Here is an 18,843-nt window from a genome sequence, read left to right as displayed (position 1 = left end):
CGGTGGAGAGAACATACTTAAAAGCACATGAATGGCATATGGGACAGAGGCTGTAGTTTGAATTAAACAGATATGGAGACACTGGGAAACGGTGGGTGTGATATAATATTCAACCTCAGATTGCATGGCAACTATCTGACACACTGAAAATTGTTTCATTTGGCCAACTCTGGGGGCAAGTGGATGGTATCTTCATACAATCTTTACAAATTCTGAGACCAGCAGATTTCAACCAAAAATGCCCCCAAATTTGGTGGCCCAAGTAATGCCTAGCACTTTTGTTAAGTCGTGTTCTCTCAAATAACCAGGTTACTTCTTGTCTTCGATTGTTGAATTATTTTTCATCTTTGATGTTGATGAGGCCATGTGGCTCTGCTCTGTTGCACAAATATTGATCAGAAAACAGCAGATGGACAGATTTTCCCAATTTTCCCCTGCCTATTGCTTTTTTCACTTGGAAGAGAGGGCAAGCTTGCTAATCCTTTGCCTAACACTTTCCCAAGATCACAGGGGCTGGGATTGATTTTCAAATGCTGGGTGGGTTAGTGGTTTCCGTAGTTTAAACTTAAAAGACTCGATCCAAAGAGACTCGTTTTGAAAACTTTAGCGAGGTTGCAGATGAAGTTCTCTTGAGGTTACATATTGTTACGGCTTTTCAGCTTTGTTTTTTCTTCAAACAAATTGTTTACTGAAGGTTGGGTCTGTTTAAGACATCCTAAACTATTAGATGAAGGCGGGGGGAGCATATAATGTGTGAAGAACATGTGCAGGGAGGGGGTTTATATTCAACACATTGTTCAGTTGGTGGAAACGGAGAAAGTACGTCATGACGGCAGTCAAAAATAGTTAGAAATGCTACCATTTGTATGTGGAGCAGAGTGGGAAATGGAGATACGTCCCCTTGATGGGCCTCAGATTTGTTCAACGTTTGCATTCTACTCGTTCGAGAAACTCTTTCCTATTCATTAGTATTACCCTATAGATTAATTTCAGTGCAGTATAAAACTACAGGTGGAGTCTCTCTACTTTATCAGTTCCTGCTGTAGGAATAAATTGGCTAAGTGTGAGATGCAGGGTCTCTGACGGGAACGAGCCAGGCACCCCCGAGGAACTAGAAGTTTTGTTCAAGTTTTTTTCAAGTTAAGCTTGAAAGAGCAAAGGCCTTCAGAGATTAATTTTGTTGCACAGATATAGCCTCTGATTGGGACTTGCCACCCACCCCGTATAATTTGAGTTTGCAAAATATCAAATCAATTGAATTAATTATTACGTTGGTGTCTGTATTAACCATTGCCATATATGGTCCATTTAGGAAAGGTAAACTACCTGCTATGTTTTATACAGACTACACACAGTTCTGCAAAATGAGTTTGATCCTTTGTTTCTAAGCAGGATGAACTGTTGAGAAATAACACATGCATCCCAGTGCAAGACATGGCTGTTTTAACCTGACGCCAAGAGAGAACATTTGGGAAGAAAACATAGATTTTTAGAACTGAGCCTTGTAGAAGTACACAGAGAGCCAGGTGGACATAGCTGATGCTCTTCTACACAGAGAGCAAGTGCACAACGCACTATGGTTCTTATAGAGCTTGATAAAAGAGGTCCCAGCAATATAATGATGTTATAATTGGCCTCATGTGTTTTGAAGTCGTTAAGAAATCTTTAGGTCTCTGCTTCTGTGCTGCAGGTTTGTGTGATCAGAGAGCTGCACCGAGGTAATTTAAGATGGAAAATTAACCCCCGCTAAACCTTTAGACAGCTGTCAGTGTGAGTGTTCTCAGCTTTGGCCAATTAAATAACACCAAGAAGGAAAATAAAAAGCCCTCCCTGTGTCATTGCAACCACTGCTGGAGAGAGCAATTGATTTCCACAGGCAGTTCTCATTATTTTCAACAGATGCTTCACAATGGCCCCAGTGAGACTCTAGGTGGATTTATTTTATTGTAACATAAGTGGTGAAGCTGTAAATTGCTTAACTGACCTAACGCTCATCTCTGTGCTACAGAGGCTTTCAGGCTGCAGTGCTAGCAACAAGCTGGGCATAAAATCTGGTAGTTTCGGTCTTGTGCATAGTGTCTTGCAAATGCTCATGCAGAGTTGTGGGAAAATTTGAAAAGCAATTCTGCATGACTTTGGGGGGGGTTCTTGATTTAATTTGGCCTGGATCGCTGAAGCAATATATATACAATAAGATACCTCAGTTATGTCTTATGACATTGATCATAACAGCATTGGGTGTATGCAATCATAAAGGGTTCCAGAGACATTCAACACCACTAAACATCAATAGGAATTGTGTACAGTTCTACCAGTCGGAGTGAAGTTTCATAGAAAGAGAAGAAGATAAAAGAAGATAAATAAACATAGTTCTGCAATTGATTAGTAGTAACACATCAAGCAAATTGTTACTGAATGCCTATGTAAGTGTGGCTTTAAGTAAAGTCATTGCTAACATATTGTTTGTTTCAATAATGTGTGGAATTGACCCACCAAAGTTAAGTTATCCAAATGAGCCAAAAGGTTACCCTGCTACCGCCAAACAAACAAAGCAAACAAAGCAAGGCACTATACAGAGCTTAGTTGCTTAGGCCATGCAGCAGTTTTGTAAGCTTGACTAACTTTAGAACATCGATCATTGCAAACACAGAAGTGACTGTATTGTCCCATAGTGAAAGTGTGGTACTGTAAATGATGCTAACACAGGAACAAGTGTGTCAACTGTTTACAGACCTGTTTTGTGACAAGTTGAAAATATGTGACCTTTCTTTACTGAGAGCCTGCAGAATTTAAGTGGTGGGGGGGGGGGGGGGTTGAGGGGTCACAGCAGACTGAATTCCGAGTTTTCTGCCCCTAATCCTGAAAAACTACACTGTTGGCCAATTTACATTCAAGATGGTCAATTAGCGGGGCTGAGCTGGAGTGGCGATTAAGGAAAACTAGCTCTGGCACTCCACCTGGCTGGGCGATTAGCTCCGAAGTCTCTGTCCCTATGATGTATGGAGAAAGCATTCAGGGCTGCACATTCCTCTTATGCAGCAGTGCTTAAACTCCAGGTTCTTACTTATAATGGCTAACATGGAGGACCTGTAAGCTCAGTGCCTGGCAGTGATAACAGTAGCATCAACAGATGTTATGTTTGGCTCCAAACTGACAGGCAATTACTATTAGTTCTTAATTTCTTGGAAATTTCTGTGGTTTTAGACATGCACATATGGATGAAATGTGTACTACATACAGCTTCTTGTTACATGTGTGAAGACAACTGCAATATATGTTTAAAATGTCAAATGGAAAATGGTAAATTTAATATTTTTTAAAGCCATGTAGTGTTGGTTTATCCCTCTGCTTTTGTACCTGCTAGTGGATTATAATTGCACCTAAGCATTACCATTGCAAAATGTCCCTCAAGAATTATTTTAACTTGGCTATTGCATACCAGCAGAAATGTTGGGGATATTGAAATTTTACATTCAAGTTTGATATTGGTGATGTCCAGTTTGCAATCTTAAAGTTGCAGACCAGATTTGCTTTGAGATGCTTCTCCTGAAGTATTATGGACCCCTATCTCAGTTCTTTCTCATCCTGGATTGACTTAGCCGTTAAGGTTGAAATCGAGGCTTCTGTGTTTCAGCTCCCAAAATGAAATGCTGGTTTCATTTAATACATTTAAAAAACATGAATTCTTCTCCCCCTGCAATCTCTTCCATATGATCCTGATCATTGCTGTTGCTTTTGGGCATCCAAAGCAGTGTAATATATCACCGTAGTCCGATACCAGGAGGCACCGCTGCCTTGGGATGCTGTGGAATGTGCTCAGTGTATTTATTAGGTGCACAGTGGCTTTCACACTCTCATTTCTACACATCCCATATGAAGTCTGCAAAAAACACATGTCCTTATCAATTGGTGGTAGATAAATGAGCTGTATGTATGAACCGACCCACACTGGGCGTGTTTGTGGCCTGAGGGTCTAGGCTGATTTTTGATTCTGCCCATTTCCAGTGTCTTGGCGAGTAATGTACAAGTTCTTGAACAGTTCCTGCTTTGTCCTGTATAGGAAAAAAAAAAAAAACTGTAATGTGTCAATTGTACCGCACTCTGTATGAGTGGACATATGATAGGATGCATTGCAACACAGTAATCATTTCCAGCAGTACAATGTTCTTTTCCTTTGTGTTCAGCAGTTGCAATACTGGTCAGTACCTTTGCTGTGGCTCCTCTCTGTACCCATTCAACTGCTTTTAGTTTAACTTCAGTCAGCGTAGTCAGAGTCTAGGATTTTTTGTTTGAAGGAAGTCTGGCAGATTAGAAGGATGTTTAGGTTCCCTCTGAAAAGAGACGGTACCGTGTGACCATCCTGTCAACTATGCTGGACATTCCAGGAGAGCCACTAATCAGGAATAATTGCATGTAGTTGCATTCTCACCCTGCCACTCAGTGTCTGAAATTGAAACGTTAAGCCTGTCACTGGAAAGTAGATCCCAGAGGTCTTTGCGTGCGTTGGACATGATACGTCTATGTTTTAAATTGACTAAAATGATAACCTGGAACAGATTAAACATTTACACTCTTACTAACACATCAGTGCATATAAACAAATCATTTTAGGGACTTTTAAACAGATCGAGATGAAGGATCTACCTGCATGTTTCAGACCTGGGTCAACACCTTGTCTTCAGTACTGTAACCCCACTGACAGCTGGTGTCTGAAAGCTGAGGGTTATGTTTCAATTCAAACACACAACCAAGTCAGACTGTTCCTAGCCAGGAGACCCTGCTCTCAGTACAGTGCGCAGAGAATGACCTCTACCTGAGGGACAGCTTGCACTTTGTGTGTCTGCTTTCCTAAGTATTGGGTTGTATTTGCAGAAGGACTTCAAGAAACCAAGAAGTCTCAAATCAGCAACACCACACCACATATGAGAAGGTACTAGCAAGGGAGGAGGCGGGTGGGGAATTGCTGCTGGCTAAATAAACTGGGGATCAGGTGCGTCGGTCAACACTGGGGGGGGGTTCAGTTAAGAAAGCCACTGGGAATAAAAGCCAAGCCTGTGCGTCCGCAGTAGTTGAGCTGTGCATACCAGTAACCTCCATGGACAACAGAAAGCTGTGAGAGATGGACTCTCTCAACGCGACTGCATCTATCTGGACTGTGTCGTACTGTAGTGCATTTTTTCTAAAACCTATGAATTCTATGTCTGTTTTAGATGTTTTGTAATGAAACCCATATGGAAACTTTTTTCCATTTTGTGCGACCTATGCTTTTTTTTTTTTTTTTTTACCTTCTGAAAAAAAGATTTCCGAAATTATTTTGGGTTACTTAAAATGTTCCCCCAAAACAGAAGGCCTCTACTTGACTTCCTTGACCAGGAATTTATTATTCCTAATAAATTATACCCGCCCTTGACTGTTGAGTCAGTTGTAGAATCTGAAGTCGATTAACATACAGAACCTAGTTTTCAAAATCATTTTTGACTTTAGTCTTGTTAGTCTAGTATATACTACTTTCTGTTAGTTTAATTTGTAAATGAAAACTGATCGATCCTTGGAACCTAAGCTGCCCTGTCTCAAACCAAGAAGCACAAGTTTCCTGGTGTGCTGAACAAGTATGAAATATCATCTCCCAGAAATTCAATAAAAACATGGGAGATGTGCCATTTATTTTATGATATGTTATCCAAACATACAACGTTTCTGCATTCCAAGTCATATGGATGTTTCTTTTTGCTCCCTTCAATGCCCTTTAAAGTTTGCGATATTTTGATTCTGTGGTTTGTGTTTGTCTCCACAACTAAAGTTACGTATAAATTATGCTGTACTTAACTGTTTATTAAGATTTGTGAGATTTAATTTCCTTGCTGGTTAATAAAATATATTTAATTATTATTGCAACAGAAATTAACTACAAAAGCTGAACGTAACAACTGTAATTTACAAGAGCTTGAGCTGCCTACAAGTTAATTCTTGCTGCCATACATGTTTTGTGTTACAGTAATAAGGTGATGAAAAGTGAACTCGAGGGACTCATTCCAGCTAAGATGTTCTCTGTCTGTGAGGTATGCACCACCTCGGAGTCTGTCACTCTCAATACAAGAGGGGACATTTAGGAAAACACGGTCTGACTGAAAATAATCCTTGTGTGCATCTCAGGTTTAAATTTTTGCTCCCGGGTTGTTTTTCTCTTTTTCAATTTAAATCAAAAGCTGGCTACTGTGAAGATGGCAAACAAGCATGACCTCTCCATAGGTTTAAGTCAATCTGAATTCTCCAGAAAAATAAGCCTGCCTTGCTCTATGTTTCACAGGCTCTACTTTTCTTCCTTTCAAAGAACACATGAGGGCAGAACATGATACATGTCCTGTAACGTGGGGTAATTTTTGATAGCATGCAATTGAACTGTATTGGCTGTGAAGGGGAAAGAAGGACCTGGGAGTTTTGCACTGCCGATAGCAGTTAGTAATTGTGCACAGAATGTGTGGAGCTCCATGACTTGGGATCTATCTAGTAGTCCTGCAATCTGTACGGCTTGAGAGAAGTTAACTTAGGAATTTCTTGTCTTTGCTAATGCACTGTAAATGCCTGGGCTCACTCCTACACTGTCTGACTGTCATCTTGGAATGGGAAGATCGCAGCCCAATGATGATAAGTCAGTATTAAATGCAGTACATCATCTGGTTTAATATTACTACTCACCCTTAGGTCTTGAGTGCATTTATACATTATTTGAATTGATTGATTTAGGAGCGCACAACAATTTTCCTGATTACAAAACTAGTTGCGGCCTGACCACATCTCTCTGCGCTGACCAGCTTCAACCAAACAGCATGAGGTATTGAGCAAGGTGAAGATATTCCAAATGTTTGTAGTTACCTTCCTGCACTTCACATAGAAAAATAATATTTTATAGAGGCTATAAAATTGATTGGCTGTATATTTTTAAACGGATATATATTTTTTTTGTATGATGTCTGTGAGTATCATTAGAGAGGGCATGGGTTCCATCTTGTTTTCTAGCTGGGAGTCTCACACAGGTGGTCTGCTCAGAAAATCAGCCCCTGTGGTGATTGGAGAGCAAAGCCCTGGACACTGAGGTGGTCTCTCCGAGGATGAGGGGCAGGAGGAACCTCGGCAGCCTGATCCTCTTGGCAGCTCCTTTCCTCCGAGATTGCTGGCCAATACAAATAAGACTGTTCCCGAGACTTGATGAAAACCTACAGGATACTTTTTCCTTTATGAATGAAGCTGGCCGAAAAGTGATACGAATGAAAACAGTTTTTTCCCCCCCTCATCCCCTTACATTCTTGTGTAATTGGTATCAGTCATATGCAGCAACACTTTTAGAAACCTATTTGTTGCTGTCCTTTTGCATTCAATGGATTTAGATTGGGATGGCTGAGAGGAAAAAAGTTGTGTTTTTACATTTAGTGGTAAGGCAGTGGTGCATGGGTAGATAACACCACCTATGGAACTGCAGTCTCAGATTAAAGGCAAGATGCAAACATGCTTTTTAAATATCATAGGTAAGACAGAACACCCCACGACAGGTAGTGCTGAATGGACTTCTGTACATACTATCACAGAAAGTAGGAGGTTGGTTGGGCTTGTGTGTAGCAGCTCTGAGGGGGTTAAGCGTGTTTGGCTTTCCCGGTCAGTGACACTGCTGGTCCTGGCAGGGAAGGTCAGTGGGGGTTCATGGGAAAGCGAGCATTGGCAAAGCCTGCGGAAGCTGCTCGTTTCCCCCCTCCCCCCCATCGGCCTCCCTCCCCGCAGCCAGAATTTGAGCTTTATTTATCTCTCCTGACAACCTGCTGGACTCCAAGCAATCTGTCTTCCACTGATAAACAGAACAGCAGGTAGTGCACATGGCCAGTGTCACTTGCAGAACTGCTTTTAACACCAAAATAAAACAATTATCCAATTATCTATCACATATGGTAATTCTGATCATGTGTCAATATGTTACTATTGGTCATAAATGGTGTGGGCCATCCTCTGACTTTCCCAGTCTTGGAGGGATTACAGAATTTGATCTGTAGACATATCACTGTTGCTGTTGGAGGTTAGACTGAAAATAATAATCTGGTGTTCATTTACATATAATTATATAAAGGTATGAGGTCTGTTTAGGCTCTGTTATATATTTAATTGAAAAATGAGACGTGATCCAGAGTTGAGGACTCCAGCCAGGGTTTTTGAGAGCCATCTTAAGCAATTATTGTCACCTTTGGCAATTCACTGTTCATTCTTTTTTTTTGTTCTGTTGAAACTTGGCAACAACTCAGTGCATAAGAAGCTTGGCCTCTGACCCAGCTTGGAATTGTTACCGGTACAGGTTATTTGAGCTAACTTGCAAAGGAAATGATTTCTAAATAAATACGATGACATCTCGAAACAAAACACTGTAAATGAAAGCATCAAGAGTCCTGTGGGCCCAAGACAGGGGACAGGAAAGTATAGTTGGGATGGGAGCTGCGAGGAGGAAATCGGTACAGATGGTCCCTCAGACATCCTCGCCATGCTCAACTCCAGAGACAGGAAAGAGGAAGCACGAGACAGGCAAATAGTCATTCACTGAAGAGTCCAGTTGCTCTTGGATTACTGTCCACGCCAGAACAACAAAGAAAACAGTCCTTCAGAGATTTCTGGCCTTGCGTCCCTGAGAGGAGGGAAACTGGCCTACTTTGTCAGTGTGCACGATGCATCCCCCCACTCGAGTGCCCGGCAGCCTCCTCCGCGGGGACCAAGGGCTGCTGACTCCACAAATCCGGGAGGAGGTCTGTTGTGTGGCCTGGCTGCCCTCCAGTTACAGGCTGGACACAGGGCTATTGCAGAACAAGCGGGAACTGGCTGAGTGTGACTTCAGAGAGTGACTTTTTGGGTTTGTTGGGGTGTGTATCAATTGTGTGCACATCATGTTCTCTGTAGTGGGTGTGGGGGTGTTCCTTCCACATAGCATAATTAAGAACAATTACATCCACATTAGGGGAAATCAGGCTATTGTAACCTTTTTGTTGGTTACCCGATACCAAATAATTAGCATTTTTATTGCATAGTACTTAGGAAATCGCTATCTCACTAAAAATATACCATTTATCTATTCCCTTTTTGCTTATATTTGTATACTGATTTATTCATACAAATTATTGATTATTAGTTTGTCATTGTACGTCAGGGACAGCTTGTATAACCAGACCTTTGGCCATGTGCGTGTGTGTGTGTGTGTGTAGCAATCATCAGTGAGTCAAAACTAAAGAACAAAGGAAATGCCACGCAGTTTTTTTTTTTGTCTGTGCAGGGAGGAAATGAAGAAGAGTACATGTTAACAGGAAAACAGGAAATTAGCCTGGAAGAGTGTGCGTATATATATATATATATTTATTTATTAAACTATATACTTATATAAATGAGTCCGTTTCCTGTTTCAGAGAGGAAAGAAAAGTTGTAGATTGCTTTAATTTACTTTACTCCTCCAGAAAAAACAAAAAAGAAAGCAGGTTGGGTTTAAGCCTGGCCAGAGTTGAGGTGTTTTTGGACAAAGCCACCATACTTGGATTGAACGGCTTCATCGTAGAAATAGACCACCAAGAAAATCATCAACATACATCACTGTTAATTACATTCAGGGAGCGAGAGATGATCATTTGCTGCTCTCCATTAAATTTAAGACCAGGCGTTTGAGTGTTACATGGTGCTGCAAGAGGCCTCTCTGTCAAAACAGTCGACAATCCTGAGTGTGACAAATTGATGCTGTAAGATCCTTAGCTTACTCAGCAAAGGGAATGACTTATAAACCACATATTATGTCGAGCCATACGTACTGCTTTTAAAAAAATCAACTCAAATGTTTTTAATGAAGTCTGTTTCCGTGGTGGTGGAGATGACATATTGATGACATATTGTAAATTGTCAATACGATATTAATCCAGCTTAACCAAAATGGCCCACATGATACACAGCAATGGCGCTTTTTGTAGTGGTTGCCAGAAATCCTAAGCAGGAACCTTGATAAAAGTTCCAAGAACCTCAAGAATTCTGGGGGAAGTAAATTACAATGCTAACGTGACAGTTAAGGGAGGAAGTACCATAACCTAAATTCAACACATAATGTATATGATCAGAGAGCCCAGTGTGAAATGTGTTACTGGTAAATGCATAATGCAGTTTTGAGCCTCCTATAAAATAAAATGAGAACAAAGTAGCAAACATTTTGTCTTTCAACCATTTACTGCACCAAGAAAAGCTTTTCTGTCTCAAAATATAATCATGTGAAGAGAGTAGATAGAAATCAGATGAGGTATGATTGCAAGTTTTTGTCCTGACTCGTGAAACTGGCGTTAGGATGCCAAAGTCACAGTTCAGAGGTTGTCCAAACTCGGGACAAGGTGGCCCTGTCGTTGGATTAAAGGTGTACATGAAGCCGTGTAACACAGAATGGGCTTTTATGTGAAGTTGGGACATTCATAGGCAGTAATTGTAATAGCTTTAAAAAAAAATCCAAGGACAGATTGGCCTTGCTTATATAACCTTGAAGATGTACAGCTCATATGTAGCTTGTGAAATTGCTGCAGAGACTAGCATCGGACGCCAACTAGTTCGAAAATACGCTATGTGGGACCTGGAAAATAAACCTGTCCTTCCTTTATCGGTCTTAATGAGATATCACATTCCACAATAATTTCTCTTTAATTCTTTTATCTTCTTTTATTACTTTTTGCTAAACACCCCCCCCCTCCTCCAGGGAGATATTGTGTCTGTAATCTGAAGACCACATGTTTGGCCGAAGTTGGATTTTTTTTTTTTTTTTTTTAGCTGGTTCTGGGAGCTGAAAAGCTGTTATTTATGAAAGGAGAAAAAAAATTAAACAAATTGTGTCCTTGGCAAACATGGCTAAAGCTGATGCTTCTCTTTGTGAAAAGCAAGTGGATATGATCAGTTCATTGTAATGTAAGGTTCGAGACTGCTCTTAAGCCCTTTGTCTTGGCCTGAAAAAATATTTTCCCCTAGGACACAACATTGTAGATTTGAGCAAAAATTGCTTTAGGTGTCCTGTTCACTTTTTAAAGCATATAGTACAATTTGCATGTTTCCGAAGCTCATTCAATCAGAGAAAAGTACCTTTCAATCAGACAAGCTTGTCACTTTTAGCTTCTGGCAGGTGACTAGTATTAGCTGGAAGCAGGAAAAGAAATATGAGGGCAATTTTCAATTTTGAGTGGCAGGATTTCTATTTAAGATTGAATTCGCTTTTGTCACAACGCCAAACGCACATCAGATTTTACAAAGGAAATACCAAGACAAATTTCCAGAATGTTTTTACATTTTTGTTTTCATAATTCATCAAATACTTCTTGTCTCGGAGAGAGACAGATAGAGAGATATGTGATGGCAAATTCCTTTCTCTCTAGCACTAGTAATAGTCCTGAATATTCCATGTTTGCCTTGTAGAAGACTGGATGGATAGTATGTATTCTTACAACAAACGCAATGCATAATGCAATATTTTAGAAAACATACCTGTTCTTCCATGGAAAAAAGTTGAAAGGAAACAAACTGGAAAAGCCAAAAAAAGCACTTTGATACAACCACACATGTTTTGCAGAGTAAAGCAACTGTTTCTCGTAAAACATCTTTCAAATGAGGTCAGGAAACAGAAAGAGGTTATTTCATTCTAGGACTGTTTAAAATCACTTCATTACTCTGTCATAACGGTAGCAGAAAGTACTGCTAGGATCATACCCAGTATCTCAGTCTAGAATAAATATAACATTTTACATTGCCTCCAGAATTCGTGTAACTCAACACTTAAGAGAACATAGGCAAGGTTTAAAATCCTGCAGGTAATTCCAGTATAACTTTCTGTGTATATATTTAGTTATTTATTTTAGTTAAGTTAAAGTTCTCCCTTTCGTTCTTGATATCTCAGGGGATCATTTTGGAAACAATATGGAATCTGTTAAGGAGTTTCCTCCATTTAAAAGACAACCAAAATAGAAAACTGTGTTCATGTACAGAGAAAAGCATCAGCATTGTTGTCAGCGCTACATGACGTTACTCAGACTAACAAGACATGAGTTTCAAATTACTGACAAATGACCAACAACAGAAAAAGAAAAAAAAACTTTGGGGGAATCGTTGTAGAAATTATCTATGCAGGAGACCGAGGAAAGCATTTGCAATTGTAACAATCATTCGTTTGTTGAGTAATGGCTGAGAGAGGAGAACAGCCAAAGACGTGACTGACTCTTCTCAGGACATACCTACCAACCTCCCAGCTTTCAACTACCAAATTCAAAAAGTTACTGTGTACTATTTTACACACATTAAAACAATGTTATTTTTGTATTAAATCATTGAGCTATTAAGCAGTAATAAATTGTGTGATTTAAGACTTGTAGGCAGCTGCAACCACTGTGACTTAATCCCAGGATACTCCGCTATTGGGAGGCAGTGTGTCAAGGAGAAACTCTGAAACTAAGTTGTACTGTGCCATCTGCATTGGTGAGCTTCGACAAAGGGCTTAACTCTTTACTTGAATGTGTGACAGTTTCAAAAGCTTAGATCAGGTCAATAGAGATTTTCACTTGCTACAGTTACAGTTTAATGACACCATTTCCCACCCTGAACAATACAACTTGTGTTTGGGAACCGCATGGGATTTCTGAGAGAAGCGGTTGAAACACAATTTTTATGGACATCATCCTACAAGAAAAATGTAAAACGAATCAGCCCATGGATTATCTCAGCTGCTGGTAACCAAATATGTCAATTGGGGAACAGATATGCGCACACACACACACACATATATAATATTTTATATTTGTAGTTATATATGCCCATAGTAACGTGTCTGGAACAGAACTGTAGTGCTTACCACACAATGAGCAATCTGCACTAAACTATCCCCTGACAACATCACCAGCACTGGAACCTTAGAGTACCTCTTGATTTGCTCTCCCTAGGGAGGGGGGTTGTGCTAACTTCATCACATCATAGCTTTGGCTTGCGTTGCTTCATTTAAACAACTGAATTTCACGAACAGCATCTTTTCAGGAAACTGTAACACTTCACAAGGGTTCAAACAATGGGAGACAGACCCCGATGAGAGAGAGAGAGAGATGTCTCCTTTCTCTTTATTAAGAAAATGTTAACCCATCGGTAACTACTTGACAACTTAGTGACTGCTTCTGCGCATCAGTTCACCATTTTATGGTTTTCCTGTTGCCAAGTCGAAGCTGGTTTGGTGGCCCTTATCTAAATCTGTTTGTTCTACTTAAGACTCTGTATCTTCGATTATATGAATGTAGTAGGTTAACTTACTTGTACACTCAAGCTACATTCATATAAGAACATATGAAAGTTTACAAATGAGGGAAGGTCATTCGACCCATCATGCTCGTTTGGTGTCCATTAATAACTAAGTGATCCATGGATCCTATGCAGTCTATTTTTAAATGTTCCCAAATTGTCTCTTCAGCCACATCGCTGGGGAGTTTGTTCAGATTGTGACAACTCTCTGTGTGAAGAAGTGTCTCCTGTTTTCCATCTTGAATGCCTTGAAGCCCAATTTCCATTTGTGTCCCCGGGTGCGTGTGTCCCTGTTGATCTGGAAAAGCTCCTCTGGTTTGATGTGCTCGATGCCTTTCATGATTTTGAAGACTTGGATCAAGTCCCCATGTAGTCTCCTCTGTTCCAGGGTGAAAAGGTTTCGTTCCCTCATATATCACTCGGACTTTTGCCCAAAATGCAATGGAACACACAGTTTATAATTATAATATAATTTCACAATTGATTTGAATTTAGTTCCATCCTTTTTTGGTCACCACATTTTTTGAGGCAGCTTATTTGATTAGCATTTTCAAGGCTGTTCTGCTCGGGTAGGGCTGGGAGGGCAGCTGAATTACATGCGTCTTGAGCTGATCACCTCATTCTCCAGTCTATTTTAGTTTCTTGGTGTACCCTGAGTGCTGACCCGAGCCAGTATTGCACTCCCACAGCCCAATGAATTCATAGAATTAACATACACAAAAACAAATGTGTTTTAAATAACTGTTACCCCACTGGGGAAATGAGGTAATGCTTCAGGAAATGCAGGCCTAAAGTATAAACTCCTGGAGGCATACTCTAATTGACCAAAATTAATCTCATTAGGTGTTTTTCGTTCAACAAAGTGATTTTGACCGTATGTATAAAGGAAACTGTGGAGTCACATTATAGAGGGCTCCATTTGCAATTGTTTTATAAATCAGTGCAGTTTCCACTAGACAGCTAGTACACTAGGACAGCTGAATTATCTTTGATGTAGCAACATGTATAAGCAAGCTATAATTTAATCAAACACAATAACTCAGTCTAAGCAGTGTCCATACCCTCCCAAAATGTTTTTTTTTTTTTTGACAGTTTGATCCTGTTCAGATTTCCCAACCTAGGCTCGGCTTAAATCAAACCTCCAGCCCACCTGCCAGTCTTCATGCGTTCCATTCCCGGTACTTGTTGGCAGATCTCCATGGTGTCAGAACCCCTATGGCAACCAGGAAGAGGAGACACCGAGTGACAAGGCTGGAATTTGTGTTTGTTGGGCAAGGCAAAGGTTTGTTTAATTCTGGGCCCTAGTTTCAATTCTCCAGGCAACATTGGCCTGTCTTATATCATTCCTAACAAAACACATTTTGCTAGAATAATATACATATAGATGTGTTTCTTTTAATTCCCAAGTAGAAATGCTGAACCCAGTCCAGTATATCTCATGGGAACCTCAGCTTCATCTCGAGGTGCTAGAAACACCTCAGCTTGTGACAGTTGTTCCATGTTAACAGTTTGAGCACGAGCAAAGCCCTTATCGGTGCCTTCAGTGGTCAGAGTTAGTACAAAACCGCTCTTGAATGCCTTGGTCTCTAGTGAGGCCTTCTCCGGTGATGTGTAAAGTGCAGTGCAACACAAACACACAAGCATCTGCGGTGAGCACACAATCAACAAACCCCCGCTGGTTATCTGGCTGTGCGTGCTGTGCAGATGCTGTAATCCCTTGTAGGCAAGGCTGAGGGGAGTGGAGCTGGTGACAGGCCCACTAGTAGCTAAAGTGCAGATCTGGCAGCCATCAAGCAGCTGGTCTCTTTATGAGTGGTTACTTGGACTGTAGGAAATGTCAAGTTTGGCAGGACTTAGGAGGATCAAATGCTGCCAATAAGATTTATATAGCAAGATCTGGATCCCTTATGGGGTCTCTATCGCTACAGTAGGGCTCAAGAAACATCAGAAACGGACAGCAAACAAAACCAGAGATGGGGGATGGTGAGGGAAACTTGATGCTTGTAGGCTTACAGGCACAGGATCAGGAAAGTGACAGGAATGATAAATGATTTGGTTCAGATTTATTCATATATTTATTCATATATTTTATTATATATTTATGTTTTATGTGTGTAGTCTTGCTTTCTATCTGATGTGGATAGTCCGTGTAGGATTTTATACGTATGGATTAAAAAATCCAAAAGGAAAGCTGCTATATGTATTGGCCCCCACACTGCATGTATACAACTTTCGAACAGTGCCTGGATGGAGATCAAGACGATCTTTAAGAAACTTTAATGAATAGACACAGACGTTCTTCGTAGTTGCCATAAACATAGCCCACTTTTAATAAAAGTACCAGTATTCCATCACTCAGATGCAAACATTCGCCCTCATTTGTTTTCTAGACAAAAACAATGACTCATGTGACGGAATTCACATTTTGAGGGCAAGATAAACAGTGTCAGCGACAGAAAGATCCATCTCCCCAATCGTATGTATATCGTGTCCTTTCTTCACAGGAAGGACTTGAACGTTATCAGATTTTTCACAGACAAGGCATCAGATGGAAACCAGTGATGGTTTTCATCTTGATTCCAATTTTTCCAAATCATGCAGTCTGATGTAACTGACATCCAATGTATTTTTGCAGAATTAACCTTTTTGGTGTTCGCAGAGTGTGTGTGAACAGAGGTCAAGTGAGAGTTCAGGCTATGTTATGGAATAATGTATACGTTCTCTAGTGGAGCCCGAGGTATTGCTGATTGGAATTGGCATTTGTTCCATGAAGATATACTGAGTGCCTGCAGTGAAGGTCAGAGGGAAAAGAAAATCAAAGCTTTGATCAGTGAAATCAGGATTTCTGTGTTTGGGCCAAATAATTAACAATCAGCCACATGGAGGAAGTCCACTGACCGTGTAATTACGTGTCGGATTTATGTAATATCACCCCCCCTACCCCCCCTCCTATTCTTTAATCTATACATTTATTTAATCATGGAAGGATTAGTAATTTGGTTTGCTTCAAAACAAATTTAAACATAATAAAGTGTCTTCTGAGTTTGCCATTGGGCTGTGCAGATTAAAGGTGTCAAAATGTGCACCTGGGGAATTGAGCTAGCCTCAATTTCTAGTTCCAAATTCTTGATTCTTGCAGGATTGTAGTGCCTCCTGGTGGCCACAGTTAAGTGATATTCTTACTAAAATCTTCATTCCTTACTTTTTATTTAAAGGTATGGTACTCCAGTGTTGTTGTTACCTTATGATATTGCAAAAGACCAAAAATGATTGTACTTCCATTTTGTTTCCCACCCCCCACATTATATTAATATTTCATTCAGTTACACCAGTGCAGACCTTCTCCCCATGATAGTGGCTACATAGTCAATCCTTTATCAGTGTTCATGTACTCGTATACCCTTACTATCTCTGTGAATCTCAGAATTTAAACTCGGGTGATCAGTTAATGGTCTTCATCTTGTTTGGGAGTTTTTGCACTTTCATTTATTGTGCAGATATTCTTGATCTCATTGCCTTGCACCCACCCACTGGCCTTTGGCTTAAAGGGTGACAGAAAGAGTTTTCTTTTCTTAAACTTAATCTTCCCAGCAGATGACTTCCACAAGGTTTGGCTTAGTTTTTTTTTTGTAATGTCTTTGTGCAAGCTATAGTTCATTTAGCACAATATATATTACACACTTAAATGCATGTATTTCTTGCAAAAATGAAGAACAAGCCACTAACAGCTCAAGAGTCAGCCACAGGTTGGGTTTTGCAATCATAAATCTCAGCAACATTTAAGTAATATGCGATTTTCCGAAAAGGACAGAAGACAATGCGTGCAAACATGTATTAGTTTTGAATTATGTATTATCCTTAAATAAGTAACATACACTTCCACAAATGTGTGGATTGTACCCTCCTGTAAAACTCAATATATCTCACCTTCTAAGCCATGCCAACCTGTCTGTCATGGTCGCAACATATGGAAATTCATTCCGCGGAAATGGCAAGAATCCATATGGAAAAGATTGATATCGGGCTGGAATTCCTTTCCTAAACCATCGCTCTTGAATTTTAAAATAGAAATATGAGTGTGGGATTTATACATATACATACACCACCACCTGAATATGAGCAAAGCTGACACACTGCCGGACTGTGTTCTTTACCTCTCCGGTCAGTGGTAACTCTGTTTTCTGCTTTCATTGTATTTTGAGGTTCTATTAGTCGGTTTCTTTTAACTCTCCTTTTATATTGATCTCATACGCTTCTCGTTCTGAGTAATCTGAGGTGAAGACCAAAAGAGTCTCAGCAGATGTATTTCATTTCCAGGTCTGTTACGATGAGGGAGACAGATGCAGAGCCCGCAATGTATCTATTTTAAATATTTTAAGAGTTTAATAAATCACTAATCGTATTGTAATTCTCCAAGCAAAGGGAGAACAGCTGCAAGGAATTGTACTTAGTGATGGGTCAGGTTTTGGTACGATGAGAAATTCTAGACACATAATCACAGAAGGTTCAAATCAAAGTTAGTTGTATGTTTAGTACACAGCACTGAAATGTACAGTGAACGATTTTGTAAGGCTAAATACCTGGTTTCCAGTCAATTGTTCTAATTCTAAAAATAATATATATATATTTTTTTAATATGCATTTATTTATGAAGGGTAAAGTTTTTGTGAGGGGGGGGTTAACTTTCAATGTGAGCATGCACAAAATGTATTCCTTATGTCCTCTCTTTCGGAGACCTCCAAGGAAGAATCAGGTAGTACAGACAAGTTTTGGTAAATAAAAAAAGAAGAAGAAAAAACTCTGCCATTAGACCTGGAGTGGACTGTTTGAGAGCACTGAAGGATTGCAGATGCCTCCCAAATAGTAGCAATCCATCACCCCCAAGAGCCAAAGCAGTAAGTCTGTTTAAATGCAGAAGGACTCAGAGTGGATTTTCTTCAAGCAGTTTAGTGGGAAAGTGCATCGCTAGGTGTGTGAAGAACGTATAGGCCACCCAGGATCAGATAACAGGCCGGACTGTGAGTTTGTGAAAACTGGGGTATGAATTGTTGATACAAAGCAGTCTCCGGGTCTGTTGACAAGCACACTGGTTTTGAAGGTCTGGGATGCTGTCCCAGAGAAACGCGTAAAGGGATTACAATTTGTAGGACCCAGCTAGGCTCTGGTGATTCACTCACCACAATGGAAATCACCTTGAAATCACCTCTCTTGTTCTCCAGAAATGCCTCATGCTGTTCACTCATCTGGTGGTAACAAATGTAGCTACAGAAGGCTTAGTCAAGTTACTCACTTAACTTGTAAGTGCCTGGGAAGCCAGGAGGTACGCTTGGAGGTTGTATTAGTGTTGTGTTGCAGGGTTGTATTTTGTTCAACTTGATGGTTCACATCAGGAGAGTGGATTATTTTGCTGCCTATGTAAATGGATACTGGGATACTTTTTCAAAATCCCAGTGCAATGAGTAAACAAAATTTGAGTAGAACTTTATTTCCAACCTTGGTATGTGGTCCACTGTTAAATAACTTACTTCCACAGGT

At 40.2% G+C, this 18,843-nt stretch overlaps 1 protein-coding gene across 5 annotated transcripts in view; it reads left to right on the top strand.

Annotated features, from left to right (window-relative positions):
• Positions 1–18,843, top strand: part of flt4 (fms related receptor tyrosine kinase 4) — a 68,049-nt gene that overhangs the window by 14,033 nt on the left and 35,173 nt on the right. Inside the window, exon 1 of one of the 5 annotated variants that reach the window (XM_066716541.1) lies at positions 14,479–14,590. The exons of 2 other annotated variants lie outside the window; for them this stretch is intronic. In XM_066716541.1, the coding sequence (XP_066572638.1) occupies positions 14,524–14,590 (67 nt within the window). In that variant the 5' untranslated portion in view covers positions 14,479–14,523. Of the gene's footprint in view, positions 1–14,478; positions 14,591–18,843 lie in introns of those variants that run through there. 2 more of the 5 variants (XM_066716540.1, XM_066716542.1) reach the window with 2 other exon arrangements.

Source organism: Amia ocellicauda, chromosome 11 (genome assembly GCF_036373705.1).
Source record: "Amia ocellicauda isolate fAmiCal2 chromosome 11, fAmiCal2.hap1, whole genome shotgun sequence".
Taxonomy (NCBI): Eukaryota; Metazoa; Chordata; class Actinopteri; order Amiiformes; family Amiidae; genus Amia; species Amia ocellicauda.
Note: the sequence above shows the minus strand (reverse complement) of the source record. Positions and strands in the feature narration are given on the sequence as shown.